The sequence below is a fragment of the Cebus imitator genome, unplaced genomic scaffold (assembly GCF_001604975.1).
Source record: "Cebus imitator isolate Cc_AM_T3 unplaced genomic scaffold, Cebus_imitator-1.0 Scaffold18, whole genome shotgun sequence".
NCBI classification, from domain to species: Eukaryota; Metazoa; Chordata; class Mammalia; order Primates; family Cebidae; genus Cebus; species Cebus imitator.
The window spans coordinates 753182-771166 of NW_016107333.1; the positions used below are offsets into that span (position 1 = coordinate 753182).

Below are 17985 nucleotides of genomic sequence, written 5' to 3' on the forward strand. Positions count from 1 at the left end.
TGAATCCACAAAAAAAAAAAAATAGTTAAGAGCTAATAAATGAACTTGGCAAAGCTGCAGGATATAAAATCAACACACAAAAATCAGTTGTATTTAGCGGGGCACAGTGACATGACTGTAGTCCCAGCAACTTGGGAGGCTGAGGCAGGAGTTCAAGGAGGCCAGCCTGGGCAACATGGTGAGACTCCATCTGTTTAAAAAAATGGGTTGTATTTTTATACACTTGCAGTGAACAATCTGAAAAAAAAATTAATGGTATCATTTACAATGGCATCAAAAAGAAAAAAATGTGGGTGGGTGGCAGTCGCTCACGCCTGTAATCCCAGCACGTTAGGAGGCTGAGGCAGGTGGATCACAAGGACAGGAGTTTGAGACCAGCCTGGCCAATATGGTGAAACCCCGTTTTTACTAAAAGTACAAAAATTAGCTGGGCATGGTGGTGTGTGACTGTAGTCCCAGCTACTCGGGAGGTTGGGACAGAAGAATTGCTTGAATCTGGGAGGTGGAGGTTGCAGTGAGTGGAGATCATGCCACTGCACTCCATCCTGGGCAACAGAGTGAGACTGTGTCTCAAAAAATAAAAAAAGAAAGAGAAAAAAAATGCTTAGGAATAAATTTAACCAAGAAGGCAAAAGAAATGTATCTTGAAAACTACAAAATGTTGCTGAAAAACATTAAAGATGACCTAAATAGATAGAAAGATATCCTATGTTCATGGATTGATATTATTAAGATGCAGATACGACCCAAAGCAAACTACAGAGTCAATGTAAAACCTATCAAAACCATAGTGGCATTTTTACAGAAATAGGAAAATCCAGGAAGACCCAACCAAAATGACTGACTAGAGGCATTTTGTACTCACCTCTTTCATTAAGAACAAAAATAGAGAGTAGATAATCACACTTTGAATAAATTATCCAAGACAGTACATTGGAATTCACAGAAAAGTGACAGGAAACATCTAAAGTAAGGAAGTAAAAAGAAGCAAGGCAGCTTGTTCAGCCAGGATTGGCCGGGAAATGAGAGAGACCTCCCAATGTGGGGAAAAGGTAAGAGAGACTCTCAGTGGTCCATATTTCCACCATGAAAGGATTCTGCAGTTCAAGCTATGGGAGAGTTCCTCAGCCCTTGCAGGCCCTGAGACTAACATAGGAGGTGCCAGGAGATTGTTCAGTGGCACTGCTCCAGAAGGGAGCTTGCACTGGGTCCCCCACACTTCCTGAGAACTAAACAGTTACAGCAAGTTGCCATTTACAGCCCAGCCCCCAAAAGACTGTACACTGTCCTGGAGTCCGTGGCTGAGGTGTAAGAAAACCGCAGACTGTTTTCCCCTGAGCTGAGGCACAAGTGACTGTGAGTTACTGCAGCTGGGGCTGAAGCACTGCAAGGCATGTGCTTCTGATGTTGTGGCTGAGGTACAACCATGGTGCCAGCTACCAAAGCAAGGTACTCCAGTGCTACTGGAGCTGAGGTGTGAGTGGCACATGCATTCCCCACTGGCCAGCAACCCTGTACTCCCCAGTGGAAGGCGGTAGTATAGCACTGCCACTCCTTATCCAAGCATTCTGCAGGTGGCCTAGGGATTGCCTGTGCCTGCCCACCTTGGTTGGCACCTGCACACATCATAGGGAGCCTGAGGACAAGACTGCCCAGCTTGACTTCATACTACCATCTCCCTGGACAGAGCACACAGTCTAGGGGCTAGGGGATTGCCCAACTTAGTCCACCACCATTGGCACCTGAATATTCCTCTTGGGTGCCTGAGATTGGGGCCTACCCACCTGGCCACTACTAGCTGTATGAACCACTTGTGGGTTTGGAGAATGGCCCACCCAGCCTGTTGAACCACTGCCAACACAGGACATATCACTTGGGACCCGGAGGGTTATTTCAACACTGTCACTGTGATCTCCCATGCCATGCCACCTGCCCATATGCCTGGCAACTGCTGCCACTACTAACATCTGAGTAAGCCACCTGAAAGTCCAGGAATCAGCCTGCTTTGACCCACTAACACTGGTGCCATTGTTTGCTACTGTGGGGTCCAAAGGCAGGCATGCTTAGCTCACTGCTGCTACCACTGGTGCCTGGAGAATGGCCCACCTGGCATTCCATTACTTAGAAAAATTTTACCATAGTTTTTACTAATAAGTACTGAGCCACTAAGGAAATCACAGATACCACCTATGCTATTTATAGCTAAAGAAATCATACGGAGACCATACTACTGCACATACCAAGAATCAAAGCCAAAGTGTCCTACCCAGCCGACACCATAGAAACATCTAGGAGAAAGTTCTTCCCTACAAATGCAAATGCAAAAAATTGAAAGAAGCAACTGTTACACCAGATGTGCAGATATTAACATAAGGACACAGAAGTGTGAAAAAGCAAGGAAATATGACACCTTCAAAAGAACACAATAAAGTTCTAACAATAGATTCCAATAAAAAAACTCACAAAATCCCAGAAAAAGAATTCGAATTATTGAGTATAAGGAAGCTCAGTGAGATGTAAGAGAATGTGAAAAATAAGGAAAACAATTCAGGAAATGAATGATAATTTTATCAAAGAGATATATGTATTAAAAAAAAGTTCTTGAACAGAAGACTTCATGAAACAAAGTACACAGGACACAATTGAAAGCTTCGACAATACATTAGATCAAGCAGAAAAAAAATCTTAGATCTGGAACACAGGTCTTTTTACCTGAAAAAGAATAAAGAAAAATGAGCAAAGCCCTTGTGACATATGGGACACAATAAAGCAGCTATATATCTGCATTATTGGGATCCCAGAGGGTAAAAAAAAGAAAATGAAAGAGTGAGAAAACTTATTAAATGAATAATATTAATAGATGAAAGCTTCTCAAATCTCGCAAGAGATTTAGACATCTAGATATAGGAGGCCCTGATACCCCCAAACAGATACAATGCTAAAAGGTCTTCTCCATGATGCATTATAGTCAAACTGTCTAAAGTCAGAGAATTCTAAGGACAGCAAGATAAATATGTCTAAGCAACTATAAAGGAGGCCCCATAGCCGGGCATGGTGGCTCACACCTATAGTCCCAGCACTTTGGGAGGCTGAGGCTGGGTGGATCACAAGGTCAGGAGCTCAAGACCAGCCTGGCCAACATAATGAAACTCCATCTCTACTCAAAATACAAAAAAAATTAGCCAGGCATGGTGGCAGACACCTGTAGTCCCATCTACTTGGGAGGCTGAAGCAGGAGAATTACTTGAACCTGGAAGGCGGAGGTTGCAGTGAGCCGAGATTGCGCCACTACACTCCAGCCTGGTGACATAGTAAGACTGTCTCAGAAAAAAAAGAAGCCCCATTAGACTAACAGTGAATTTTAGCAGAAACATTACAGATCAGAAGAAAATAAGATGATATATCCACAGGGCTGAAGGGAAAAAAAAGCCAAGAATACTATGTCTAGTAAAATTATCCTTCATAAACAAAGGAGAAATAAAGTATTTCCAAGACAAGCAAAAGGTGAGAAAATTTTTCACCACTATACTGCCCCTACAAGAAATGCTGACGAGTCCTAAACATGGAAGTGAAAGTATGACATTTACCACTATGAAAACACACGAAAGTATAAAACTCACTGGCAAAACACAGAGATGAGGAAGAGAAAAGACTCAAATGCACTACAGAAAACCACTAAACTACAATACCAAGTGAAAGAAAAGGAAACAAAAAATACATCAACCAGAAAACAACAACATAACAATAACAAAACTTCACATATCAATAATCCTTGGCTGGGCATGGTAGCTCATGCCTGTAATTCCAGCACTTTGGTAGGCCAAGGTGGGCAGATCACCTGAGTTCAGGAGTGCGAGACCAGCCTAGCCAACATGGTGAAACCCCATTTCTAAAAATACAAAATTAACCAGGCATGGTGGCATGCACCTGCAATGCCAGCTACTTGGGAGGCCGAGGCAGGAGAATTGCTTGAACCCAGGAGGCAGAGGTTGCAGTGAGCCGAGATCACACCCCTGTACTCCAGCCTAGGTTACAAGAGTGGAAACTCCATCTCAAAAAAAAAATAAATAAAAATTATTATTATCATCATGTAACATTTGTACCAGAAATGCAAGGATGATTTAGCATACACCATTCAATTAACACAATGCATCACATCAACAGAATGAAGAGCAAAAATCATATGGTCATCTCAATAAACAGAGAAAGCACTTGATAAAATTCAACATGACTTCATGATAAAAACACGCAGAAAACTGCATAGAAAGAACAAGATAGGGAAGACCATAAATGATAATCCCACAGCTAACATCATATTGAATGGGGAAAAGCTGAAAGTCTTTCCTCTGGGAACCGGAACATGACAAGGATGCCCACTTTCACCACCCCTATTCAACATAATACTGGAAGTTCTAGCCAGAGAAATCAGCCAAGAGAAAGCAATAAAAGGCATCCAAATTGAAAAAGAGAAAGTCAAATTGTGCCTTTTTGCAGATGACATGATCTGATAGTTAGAAAAACCAAAAAGACTCCGCCAAAAAACTCTTAAGGCTGATAAGCAAATTCAGGACAGTTGCAGGATATAAAGTTAACATGCAAAAATCAGTAGTTTCTATACACCAATAATAAAGTAGCTGAAAAAGAAATCAAGAAGGTAATCTGATTTACATTAGCTACCAAAAAAAAGATACTTAGGAATAAATTTAATCAAGGAGGTGAGAGATCTCTGGAAGAAAAACTATAAAACACTGATGAAAGAAATTGAAGAGGACATAAATGGAAAGACATCCCATGCTTATGGATTGGAAAAACTAATATCATTAAAATGATCATACTGCCCAAAGCAGTCTACAGATTGAATGCAATTGCTGTCAAAATACCAATGTAGTTTTTTCACAGAAATAGAAAAACCCTAAAATTTGTACAGACCAAAAAAAAGCTAAAATAGTCAAAGCAATCTTGAGCAAAAAGAACAAAGTTGTAGACGTCACATTACCTGACTTCAAAATATATTACAAGGCTATACTAACCAAAACAGCATGATATTGGTATAAAAATAGACCCACAGACCAAAGGAAAAAAATATAGAACTCAGAAATAAAGCCACATATTTACAGCCAACTGATTTTCAACAAAGGTACCAAGAACATACATTGAGGAAAAGACACCCTCTACAACAAGTGGTGCTGGGAAAATTAGCTTCAAAATCTTGGGCTCAAGCAACCATCCTACCTCAGCCTCCTGAGTAGCTAGGATTACAAGTGTGCACACTTGGCTAATTTTATTTGTGTGTGTATGTGTGTGTAGACAGGATCTTGCTGTTGCCCAGGCTGGTCTTGAGCTCCTGACTTCAAGCATTCCTCCCAGCCTCCCAAAGTGATGAGGTAACAGGTACAAGCCACCCATCTGGCCAGGCAATGATTTCTTATATACCCAAAGTATAGGCAACAAAAGAAAAAAATAGATAATTTGGATTACATCAAAATCTAAATATTTTGTGCTTCAAAGAACACTGTTAAAAGAATGAAAAGAACCCACAGAATGGGAGAAAATAACTGAAAATCATACATCTGATAAGAGATTTATATTCAGAATATGTATAGAACTCCTAAAACTTAACAACAAAACCAATCCAAAAATGGGCAAATGATTTAAACAGACATTTCTCATAGGAAAATATACAAATGGCCAATAAGTACATGAAAAGATGATGAACATAAGGCATTAAGGAAATGCAAATCAAAACCACAGTGAGATACCACTTCACACTTACGATGGCTGTTACAAACACACACCCAGAGAAAATAGTGTGTTGGGAGGATGTAGAGAAACTGGGTCCCTTGTGCATTGTTAGTGGGAACATAAAATGGTACAGCCACTTTGGGAGACAATTAGGTGGTTCTTCCAGAAATTGAATATAGAATTACCATATGATCCAGCAGTTTCACTCCTAGGTATACACCCCAAGGACTGAAAACGGACTCACCTGTACCTGTATACCAGTGTTCCTAGTGGCATTATTCACAGTAGCCAAAAGGTGGAAACTACCCAAGTACTTATCAACAGATGAATAAACAAAATGTGGTGTGTAGACATACAGTAGGATATTCTTCAGCTAAAAAAAGGAATAAAATTCTGATACATCCTACAACATGGATGGACCTTGAAAACATTTTTGCTGAATGAAATAAGTCAGACACAAAAAGACAAATATTGTACCATTCAACTTATGTGAGGTATCTAGAATAGGTAAATTCATAGACATAGAAGGTAGAATAAAGGTTACAGGGGCTATGGGGAGGAGGACATGGGGAGTTATATTTTAATGGATATATAATTTCTGTTTAGGATGATGAAAAATTTCTGGAAATAGAATGATGGTTTCATAACATTGTAAATATACTTAATGCCACTGAATTGTACACTTAAAATTGTTGTAATGGTAAATTTTATGTTATTTATATTTTACCATGGTTTTTTTTTTTTTAAGTCAACATGAAAATGTGATGAGTGGTGTGATCACAAGCATTGGCTCCCCTCAGCTACCAAATCCAACACAAAGTGATGTATTGCTATCCTTTGTGGGACAGAGCAGGAGTGGCAGGGGGTGGCCATGCCATTGACATTGTCCTCTTGTATCTGAGACAGGTAACTCTGGGTACAGGAAGGGCTGGTCTGTTTATCTGTACCTGGTTTCTCATGGCTTTCTCAGCCAGCTGTGACTAAGGGCCATATCTCTGTAATCACAGATGATGGACCTCTCTGATATCAGCCTTGCTTTGACTTTGACTTTAGGGTTGCAAGTTGCAAGTGAAGTGAAGTGAAGACATCAGTAGAATACATATCAGAACTAGACCTAGCTGCTATTATATTGGAACAGTATGTTCTGGAGAGCCTGGAGGGAGAGGGCAGGATGAAGCATTTTAGGACAGGACGCCAGAGATGGTGGTAGCGGAAGCCTGGGGAGCTAGGGGGATTTAGTGGGCCTGGAGAGGCCAAACTGCTGCTCCAGCTGCTAGGCCTGGGGCCTGGCAAGTTCCCTCAGAGAGTCTGATAGCCTTGCCAGGTTGAGCCAGCATCCTGTCCTTAACCCACATTCCCTCAGGCTGGAGGGTGGGGTAGTGGCTGGCAGAAGGGCATTGCTCATGGAATTAAGAGATCCTCAAAGCCAGTGACACCACCCTGGTATAGCAAGGACCACGCTGCCCTGGGGGCTACCACAGGTGGCAGCTGCTGTGGAGTGACAGGCATGTGTTTTCTTCTCAGAAACAGACTGAATTTGATCTGATTAATGTGAAGGACTGGCCAGTCTGGGATACCACCTGCCACGTGGAAGAGCCAAACCCAACTCTCTGCTGCCACATGCCGTTCCCATGCCCGGCTGCTGGGCACCTGAGAAAGCTTCCGGAGTCCTCGCAGACAGTCCAGAGCCTGCCGCTATCCTTGGCCTGCTCACCACCAAGCAAGCAGCAAGAAAGACAGGGTTCTCATCAGTTCTTCCTCCCACAATGTAGGACCTTTCCTTTACCTTCCAATGGATAAAATAGTTCAGATTTCATATTCATATTCATAGACACAGAATCAAGTTTTTAACGTATACATCCGCCTATATATGTTGAATAAAATATCAGATTATCAACACTGTCATTACATAGAAGCTTTGGTTAGCCAAGCAGTGCATTGTCCTTTACATCATCTCTCAAAATGACCTGTGTCTGTTCTCTGGGGATCGCTGGGTCGCAGGTGCCCCTCACCTTCCACAGTCAGGCAGGGAAGTTACAGGCACACTCAAAGCTACGTCTGGAACCCCTTGGTGCCACCTTTGTGTTCCTCAAGGAAGCAATACCTTTGAAGGGATCTCTGCTGCATTAAATGGTGACCAGCTAACATTTCATGCCAGGCTTGGTTTGCCTTGTGGGCTACTCAGTGCAGAACTTGCTGTAACCCTCTGTTCAAAAAATGGACTGGCAATGTGATTAATGTTGAATGCTTTACCACTTTCTTTAGTTGTTACCGTAATTCTGCTTTTTCACGGGAGTTTGAATCATGGACCCTAACTTATCAGTTACCAGATCAACTGAGGAAACATGTGTTGTTAAGCCTAATATGCTGACCTATGTGCCTGCAATTTTTTTTTTTTTTTAAATCTAGACATGTTTGGAGTGAGAGGAAGATGGAAAAAAGAAATGAGGTGGGGATGTAAGTGGAAGTCTATAGCCACCGCCTGTAGCTTTGACTACTGCGGTTTTCAGAGCCCTTTCTCCGCATTCATTTCAGAGCCTCCTATGTTTGGGAAGGAAGAACACACTGGCCCATTAGTAAAAGTGAAGGCTGAAGGGATTTGTTCACTTCTTGGAATTGTCAGAGGTAGGGTGGTCTTTAGCACAAACACTTGCATGCAGGGGTCCCTGGCAGGACACCCAGAGTGCCCCTGGCTCCCACCCCAGGGCCTGGCTGGTGTGCTGGATGCATGCCCGAGGGTGCTGGGCATCACTGGTCCTTGTGAGGATGCTTTCAAAATTCTATATTTGTATCCCCAAACTTGGAAACAAAAACTCTACTTTAGCCTAACCCTCATGTCCTTTTTTGAATTGAGAAAATTACAGGAAAGGGTGCCTTTGAAAATTAGAAAACATGCTTACAGAGCTGTACTAAATGGTAAATCCCCAATTTCCCCAAGACCGGCTGCTCTGAGACTGGCTGGTAAAGAGGGGTGAACTAAAGACCTGTCCACCTATAGCTCCGCTCACCTCTGAGAAACCACCTGCTTCCAAGAGTGCCAAGCCACAGGTGCCAGGCCTTGTTGGCACAGACACCTCCTGGGCTGGCTGGGTGACAGTGCTAGAAGACCCCAGAGAGAGGGCAGGGGCTTTGGGCAAGAAGCACTGGTGGTGGTTTAGGAACCGTCCTTCTCCCTCACCCCAAGGAATTAGACCTGGCAGGGCAGCATTCTCATGTGGCTCCAAAGACAAGCATGGTGGTAGCCCCTCCTGCCTTCCAGGAGAGGGCTTCTTTGGAAACCAAAATCATGTTCTTCTAAAGTGTCATCTTCTGCCCTCCCTGTCCCAATAGGGACCACATCTTATTTCTTTCAAACAGGGACTGTAAGTACTTAGCAAGTTTTGCAGCCTATTTTTGTATTCTTACCATTTGGGGAGTGAAGATTTTTTGTCTCAAAAACCTTTGAGGAATTGCCAGGAATGGGGAGTGATTGCTTTCCTCCAGAGAACAGACACTTGGAATTTCTCCTTGTAGTGTTTATGTACATGCAGATTAATTTATACACACACACACACACACACACACACACACACACACACACAGTATAATCATTTGTTCTCATAAAACGTACATCTGGCGTGTGCATTTGAGAAACTTGGTGGCACACAGATGTTGGGGAATTAGCCTGTGATGGAGGGATGCCAGTGCACTAGGTGGCTGGGGTGGAAGCCATCTCCAGGTGTCTGAGAAACCACCCAGTGCCTCACCTCCAAATCCTGCTGGCATCACCTCCAGAGCCCTGCATGCACTGGCTGAGGAGTTGGTCTGTGGAAAGGATTTTATTGGTTATTTGTATTCACATTTAATTTACAACCCAAACAGCAAAACGCAGTTGATGGACAAGTTCACGCAGGACAGAGAGTGTCCCAGCCATGGGCACCAGCTCATCTTTCAGGAGGAAAAGTACAGTGCTGCCTGCCCTGGCATGTTTTTCTTACAGATGTTGGCCCTGCCTAACAGCCAGGGCTACACCACAAAAGGCAAGAATGCCCATGTAAGGAGCCCAGCAGGCTGGACAGACCCTTCTTCCCCTCCTCTTGGATGCGAATGAGTGAGTATGGTCTAGACCTTATCCTTGAAAGATGATCAAAAGTGATGATGAGGGAGGCAGTCGTCAGGCAGGTGCTTAAAGGGACATTGCAGGAGGTACTCAAGGGTTTGCGGGCAAAACCCTGAATGCAGCCAGTCGTTCACAGAGGCACACCCACACTAGCCCAGTGGCAGTGGGGGATGTGGGGTGGCAGCCAGGTATGTAGCCCTGTCACAAGACAGCTCACTGTGGTTTTGCATACTGCTGAAGGGATAAGTTGTGTTGTTGCCATCAGTAGAAGGTATTTGTGGGCTGCAGAGTTGAGAGGTGGATGGTGTTAGCCTCTTCAGAAGAAAAGCCTATAAAAAGTGGCTACTTATCTCTTTTCTCTGTATGCAGTTGGATTTGTCAGAGATAGTAAAATCATCTTTTAGTGTTTTTTTGTTGCTGATGTCTTGTACATGTTTGTTTTTTACATGTAGATCCAGTTCTCATAGGTGAAGCCAGATCATTCTGATAAAGGAAATTTAAATTTGATACATGTGCTTTGTATATTTTGATTACTTGTTTTTGTTTTTGACTGTAAAGGAGCTTTTTTATTTTGGGAGGGAGGAGTGCCATTTTTGAAAATCTTGGTTTCCTGAAAAAGAATGCTCTAGTTAGATGGCTTGCCAGGGCTTTGCGATTTGGTAGTGATTGTACAACTTAAAGCTCCTTTCTCTTGGCTGAGTGACAGGTGGCTATTCTGGTGGACCAAAGCACCTTGACACAAGGACTCTGCGCCCCACTCTCTAGTAGCACAAGGAGGAAATTGGATAGACCATGGGATAGTGCCTTATGGGCTCCCACATGTACTAGTGATCTCATCTCCAGCTGGCCATGGGAGGCTGTCCCACCAGGAAGTTTTGTATTCTCTAGCCTGAGATGTGGCACTTGTGGGTTTTATCTTAGTGAGTGACCTAGTTGCAGGTCCTGTGTTCTCTCCTTCACCCTCCTGGCTGCCTTTTATGGAGGAAGGACACTGGCCTTTCTGGTTGGATACTATATGCATACTCCCTCCTTCAGCTCTGTGTGGATGCTCCCTGCTTGGGCCTTGTGGCCTCTTTTTCCTTGTCTCTTCTTGGACCAACATCCTCAGATTGGTGCAGCTTTTTCAGTTCTGATATCACAGCCCAAGTGGATAAAGGCAACTTGCAGGAGAGGCGAGCCAGACAAGAAATTATTATTTTTTTTCTTTTGAGACAGTCACTGTGTTGCCAGGCTGGAGTGCAATGGCAAGATCTCTGCTCACTTCAACCTCCACCTTCCGGGTTCAAGCGATTCTCCTGCCTCAGCCTCCCGAGTAGCTGGGACTACAGGCGCATGCCACCACACCCAACTAATTATTGTATTTTTTAGTAGATTCGGGATTTCACCACGTTGTCCAGGATGGTCTCAATCTCATGACCTCGTGATCTGCCCACCTTGGCCTCTCAAAGTGCTGGGATTATAGGCATGAGCCACCTTTCCTGGCCAAGAAGAAAATTTTAAAACCAAACCTAGTTTAGGATTTTCCTAAAGTCATGTCTCTTTTTCCTGTTCAGAGTTTACCTGGGAGATTTCATCAGTTTGACTCACCATTTGCAGAAGATGTGCTTTTGTATTAAGTTTAAATTTTCACAGATCACATCCATTTTCAAGATAGTTACATGCTGGAGAAGAAAAATCTTCTAGACACATGAAGGTCTACGTAGTCAACTCTTCCAGGGCAGACATGGACCCTCCTCTTCAGGGTCTCTTGACCCAGTTTCCTTCTCTCCTTGTCTCTGAGAGCACAGACCTCTCTCAGCCAGCCTGCCCAGACCGTGGAGTGGCGGGAGCATCCCTATGTGGCCGGGGGAGCATTTTATCTCAGAAAAGCTCCAGTGCCTGAGCAGGCAGGGAGTTGTGGAGCTCAAGCCTTTCTCCTGTGCTCAAGTCCCTTCCCCACATAAGGCTTCAACCTAATGTACCCACCATGTAGTTTTCTCTGGTCCATTTAAATGGGGCAGGGACATGGCTGGGCCATGCCACACCAGGGCTGGTGAAGCAACCAGTTTTGATTTTGAAAGAATGGCTGGATGAAAAGTGGCAACCGGGGTGCTGGTTTGCTCTGAGTGCTAATGGAACCAACAGGTTTCTGCTGCAATCTGTGTGTTACCAGTGCCAGGTCACACCAGGAGAGGTGGGGCAGGCCTAACCCAAGTTGTCTCTGAATTCACCAAGCATCTGCACTTGGTTGTGAAGTTAATGGGAATACATAGAGCATCTGGCCTTAGAGAGGGGTTGAGACCCTCCTTTTTGGTTCTTTTTTCCTGAGCTCTTGCCTGCCCACAAATCTGACCTCTTTGAATGGGGGCCCAGTTCTTCATCAGACTGGAAATATGACAGAGAATCTTCTATTTAGCCCTAGATCCCAGCAGGATTCTAACTGCCCTGAAGTCTAGAGTATAGGAGGGAACCCAGAGGCTGGGAATGAGACTAGGCAGACTCTGGTTACCATATGGACAAGGATAGAGGCAAGCACCCCCTTCCTCAGTTTTTGAAAGTCCTATCTTTGGGTTTGCAGGACTTTGAGGATGATAGAGAATGTATGGTTACCAGCTGCTTGTTGCTGGTGCCAAGCTTCTACAGCCCTCAGAACCTGGCTTTTGTGGCTCCTCTGGCAGGAGCTGGGCCAAGGGAGAAGGGAGAAAGGCAGCCACTCTGGTGGGGACTCTAGGCACCTTCCTGCTGTCTGCTTGGATAGGCTGTGAGCGCCGTGGTACTGAAAGGAGCCTGAGCATTTACCTGCCATTAGTGCCTCTTCCTTCAGGAGACCAGCTTGAAGTGTGTGTGTGCATGCTGACAATCTCATGTGTCAGAGGAGCACCTGTATGTGTTAATGTAGTCTTTCTTGGTTAATGCTTTTTAGCTTTTGTTCCCTTTCCATAAATGGATGATTCAAAACTAATGTGACTGGAGTTAAAGGTGAACTGTCAGGCTGTTCAGTCACTAAATATAGAGAGCTACAACTGCTTGGTCTGTCCCAAGAGTCAAACCTGAGTAGAAATACTGTTAAAAGGAGAATCTACTACATGGGACCTATGAATCCTATAATTTGTGTTTAGGGAGATTTGTCACTATCCCTGATTCCTGCCCATACAGTGCTATCTCATTCTTGCAGTCTGCTTGAAACAGGGCCAGAGCCCCACATGAGATTGTCAGCAGGAGTGGGGAACGCCGGCACCCACTCCTCAGCAGGGACCCAGCACGACAATTGGGTTGTTTCCTGTTAGACTGGGTCGGGGCCAGGGGAGAAGCAGTCACCCGTGTAGAGAGTTCCTGCCGAGTTTCTGAGCAGTTGCTTTGTTCAACAGTGTCAGGAGGGTCAGATTGTGCCATAATTGTTATTAAACAGAAAACACGCCCACCTCCCTCTCTTCCCTGCTGGCCATTGTTCATTGAGATTTTATTGAGTGCAGCCTTTGTGGAAGTCAGGGAGGTTGCCAAAGGCCTGTAGATGCCTCCTGACAAGGTCTTGATTCCTGGTATTCTAGCACCCATTTGCATTCTGGTCTTCAGCACAAAGCCTTGTTCCCTGTGGCCAGACTGCGGGGCAGTTCAGACTGGGGAGTAACTGTTGAGCGACTGTTGAGCAGTCTGCTCTCAGTGGAGATGGCTGAAGAGGTGATCATCTTGGTGCTAAATAAGTAAGAGGCAACTGTCCTGTTTTTGTTTGTCCTGAGGCACAATGAAACTTTAGCCAAATTCTGCAAGAGGGCCCCATCTCCTGCCATGGCCAGGTGTGAGACCGAACTGAGAAATGGCATACTCTATCACTTAAGCCTTGGGTAGAATGGGAATTCCTTACCCTGGGTAAATGTTTTAACAACAAAAATGGAAGTCAACTTTGGTTTGGACTGTGGTCGTGCTGAGGCAGGAGTGGGGCTGCCCTCTTGGGGCTGAATCTCCAGGCCTCGTGAGGTCCCCTGTGGGGATGCTGCTATTTCTAACATGCAAATTGCACATTTCCTAGATTTTGTATCTGTGGATTTGGATAAGGGAGGGGAACAGGGACAAATGCTTGTACAATTTGAAGTGGGCCTCAATGGTACTTCAAACCTTTTGATTGTTCCTAAATAAAAATATAAATATATTTCACATCTGCTGACTTATTTTGTGGGGAAGTCAGGAAAAAAGGCCAAAAACATTTCCACTTCTTGTCCACTTCTGTGGATCTTAAACTCCAGTGGACAAGTATGGCAGTTTCCCTCAGCTCACTAGAGAAGGTCCAGTTCACTGTCTCCTGCATTGCTGAGTTCACTACACTGGCTTCTACATAAAAGAACTGTAATATTTTAGAAATTATGTTAAATAGACAAAGGCAAACAGCCAACCTGCTATCATCTGGTGAGAGGACACTGGCAAGTTTACAGTGCTGAAAAGCAGAGCCTGTCATTTGCTGGTGGGGGTTAGTGAATATGCATAAGGACCCAGGGGCCTTCTGGAGAAACAGGACTAAAGCCCCAGCTTCTAAGACCCAAAGCAATTGAATTTTGTCAGGGTGGCCCGAAGGCCTGTGGCAGAAGGAAAAAAAGGGACCTTTGAAATTAAATCACCTACAGTGGAGCCAGGCAGTGATTCTGGACACCAGAGTAAGGACCTATTCCTGGCCCTTCCAGAGGCCAGCTTATGTCTTGGGGAAGCAGCTGTGTGTGTTGAATCCCAAAAACCAGGTCCTTGGAAGCTAGACCAAAGTGGCATGCAACTGGCAAAGCCAGTCAATCAGCTGAATGCCATAGTGGGCAGACTCGGGCAATGGCTCACTTGGGACAATGGCTCACTTGGAGTTCGCTGGAGTGGCCAGCCACGGGGTTGCTGTGGGGTTACTGGGTGCAGCTGAGTGGCCTCCAGGCAGGGAACAGAATGCCTAGATTAACCCCTAGGCACGAGTGCCCTGGGAGTTACTAAAGGACCCAGGGAAAACAGGAGTCTTCGGCTGAGACTGTGCTTGATCCATTTAATTAAAATGTAAAGAATGCGTGAATCCTTTTCATTCACCAAGTTAGTCTGGTGGGATAACTTAAGCCTACTTGCTTTCTACCTGCTCTCAACAGAACTGATATGATGAGTGATGGGCTCAAGTTGATAGACAAGTGAGTTTCTAGGCCCAGGCCCAGCTCCCAGGTGATGTTCAAGATGTGCTTGGTTAGGAGACCCCTGCCTTTTCTGCTCATGGCCATACATACTCAACTGAGGTCAGAAACTTGCTCCTGCCATTGTCCCACAGGGCAGCCTTTAGTCCTGTGGCAGGGGGCAGAACGCCCCGACCTTGTAAGCTTTGCTCTATGTGTACATGTCTGTGTCAAAGCTGTTCAAAATGAAGGTCTGTCACTTTGGACCCAGTCTGCTTGTCCCTGGTCTGTCAGCCAGAAGGTTCTACTGGTGATAACAGGAGAGCAAGGAGCCTGCTAGGGAGCCCATCTGCCTTCTGGTACCACTGACTTCCCTCTCCCGGCCCTGCCTGCTCTCTTGGTTTGCTCTAACAAAATCAGCTTTTCAACCCTTGTTACTCATTAAGTCGCCTTGAGGTTTTGACTAATACCTATGCTAAGGCCCCAGTTACCAGTATTTTTCAGAAGCTCCCCAGGTGGTGTTAATGTGCTGTTAGGGTTGAGACTCCACGTGTCATAACCCAGCAGGTGGAAGGCAGTGCTACCCAAGCTGGCACACTGTAGGGACATGGCCTACAGGCATGGGGAGAGGCAAACAACTCCTGATGTCAAAGCATTCAACCCCAAGTAATCCCCCCACCAAAACTCCCCAACCCTGCTTGGTCCTTCTGGGTCAACTGACATTTGTCAGGTCTGTCTGGAGAAATCCTGAAGTGAAAATGATCTTTAAATTTGCTTGAGAGTTGGCATTTTCCACTAGGAAGAACAATCAAAGCATCTCCAGTGAGAGGCAAAGGCATCGTCTTATAGAGCCCAAGATACGTGAGCCTCAGGTCTACAAAGCTGCCTTAAGAAAGGCAGAGCTGTCCCTACCCCAGGTTGTGTTCCAGAAACTTATTCAGCAAATGGAGGTATGTATTGATGAAAATTAAAAGGGTTAACACCAGCAGGCCAAGGATGTTGTAACCAATTAGATGAGCCCTAACAGAAGGGCCTACACAGTCTTCTTCCTTCTGATAGGAAAGCTTTCTCTCCAGGCCATAAAAACCACATGGTTCATGAAGGCCCTGGTGAATTCCCATCCACCACCTTGTATTGTATGGGAAAAAGTCACCCTCCTCTCTATGAGCTGGGACTGTGAGGCTCTAGAAGTCAGTCACACAAGAACCTAAGCACTGTCATTTGATACTGGCTATCAGTTCATGTCATCCATAGAACCAGATCTTAAATTGTTTGTGTGGCATCATTTTTGTTCCATCCCAGCACAAAATATGATGAAAACAGAGCCTCAGGAAGAGAAGGACCTTTCAACCATGTTCTGGGCACAGAGATTTCGGCTGCCAAGTCCTAGAGGCAACCAGAATGGCACCTGGCAATGTTAACTGAATGCAAGTTTTGAAAGGAGAGGTTTCTGTGGAACTGGAAAGGGGCTCTGGTTGTTTCCAGATCATCACCAAAGCTGGCTGGCCAAGAACCCAGGCAGGATGTACTCTGTTCAGAGGATGGGCAGGAGAGAAGGTGGCCCCACAATTCCTGTTAGCCCAGAGAAGGTAACAGCTGCTTAACCTCAAGTTTCCAGAAACGTCCCACCTGCTTCTATTGCACAGTCATCTGGTGAGTATGTCCCCAGACAACAGGCTTTCCTGAGCCCCAAAAAGAACATACAAGTTAAAGGAAAAAGGACATGAGGATGATTTATTTGGCAGTCAGATCTTAAAAGGGCAGCAGAACTAGCAAATGGCCAACCCTGAGCCCAAATATGGGCAGTAGGTTTGTGTGTGCTGAATGCTGGCTATGCTATGAGGCAGCTTTGCGCCCACGGGCCTGGACCCCAGCCTCTGTCCTCAGAGGTGGGGGCTGCCTTTCTAACCTTCCCATCTCCATCCCTAGATCATTTTTTTACCGGTCAGAAAGGAGCTGCAATAAGCATGGCAGCTTCATTCAGCACCCAGCTGCCTGTACCCTGCCCACCCAAGCGGCAGGCATCTCCTCAATTCCTTTTTCATTCCTCAGGGAAAGCATATCAAGTTATCTTTGCTTTTAAAAAACAAAAAACTCACCAAAATAGGCTCTGCTATTGCTTCTCTTCCCACCAACCCCGCCACCCCATTCTTGACAGTGCCTTAACATCACAAACTGAGCCCTCTTAACACAGCAGGCAACCCACCTGCCACTCTCTTCTCCAAGGCTCTACTCCAAGGTTTCCCTACAAGGGTGAGGAGCAGGAGGAGTAAATAACTTAGTTACAATACCATTGAGAAGAAAAATAATACTGCTATTTTTAACATGATCCCCTGTATCTTTCAGGCTGGGTCATGTTCCCAGCCATGGGCAATGTGCCCTTGTGCTGTGTCCTCCTCCTCAGGCAGGGCAGAGCCCTTCTCCATGCAGGCCCTACACTCCTCTGCCCTGGCTCCAGGGCCAAACTGCAGGGGCATCTAGCCTCTCACCCTGCCCAGCTGTGGTTTTAAAGCTACAGGACAATGTAAACTTTGTTTCCCTGGCCCAGCAAGGCTCCTCCTCCTCCTCCACTCTTAGGAATGTCAGTGGCTCCTTGGAGCCTCCTGTGCCACTGGCTGAGGTGCCCTCTCTCTCCAAGGGGCTTCGGCTGTGGTCCTGGCCCCACAAGATAGAAAGATCCATCTCCAGAAGTCAGGGCCAGATGTGTGTGCTTAATGCGAGACACAGTACAGTTTTTGCCTTCACCCAGAGCTGGGGCATGGAGGCCCAAAACAGTAATACATCTCATTAATGGCTTGGTTTCTGTCTAGCATTCACTGCTGGAATCTAGGCTTCAGGCTGTGAGACCCGGAAGGCCGCCACAGCAGGCTGCTTCCAAAGAACCCAGTTCACGGCATTCCATGAGGCGCACAGCACCTGCTGCTCTCCAACGAAGCTGGGGTACAACTAGAGGCGGTTGTCTCCATTGACCCGAGTCCTTCTTGGGGCCCTGGACAGAAGGGAAGAGTGTCAATTGGACAGCCCAAAGCCAGACAATAT

General features: G+C 45.3%; 2 protein-coding genes across 6 annotated transcripts in view; one reads left to right on the top strand and one right to left on the bottom strand.

Annotated features, from left to right (window-relative positions):
- The window catches only part of ZHX3 (zinc fingers and homeoboxes 3), a 123513-nt gene extending 113264 nt beyond the window's left edge, over window positions 1-10249 (top strand). For all 5 annotated transcript variants that reach the window (XM_037732556.1, XM_017511910.2, XM_037732557.1 and 2 more), the window contains one exon: window positions 7267-10249. In XM_037732556.1, coding sequence (XP_037588484.1) covers window positions 7267-7277 — 11 coding nt within the window. In that variant the 3' untranslated portion in view covers window positions 7278-10249. The remainder of the gene's footprint in view (window positions 1-7266) is intronic.
- A 6404-nt stretch (window positions 10250-16653) lies between these two features.
- PLCG1 (phospholipase C gamma 1) overlaps window positions 16654-17985 on the bottom strand; it is a 40717-nt gene continuing 39385 nt past the window's right edge. Inside the window, exon 33 of the mRNA XM_017511900.2 lies at window positions 16654-17935. Coding sequence (XP_017367389.1) covers window positions 17893-17935 — 43 coding nt within the window. The 3' untranslated portion in view covers window positions 16654-17892. The remainder of the gene's footprint in view (window positions 17936-17985) is intronic.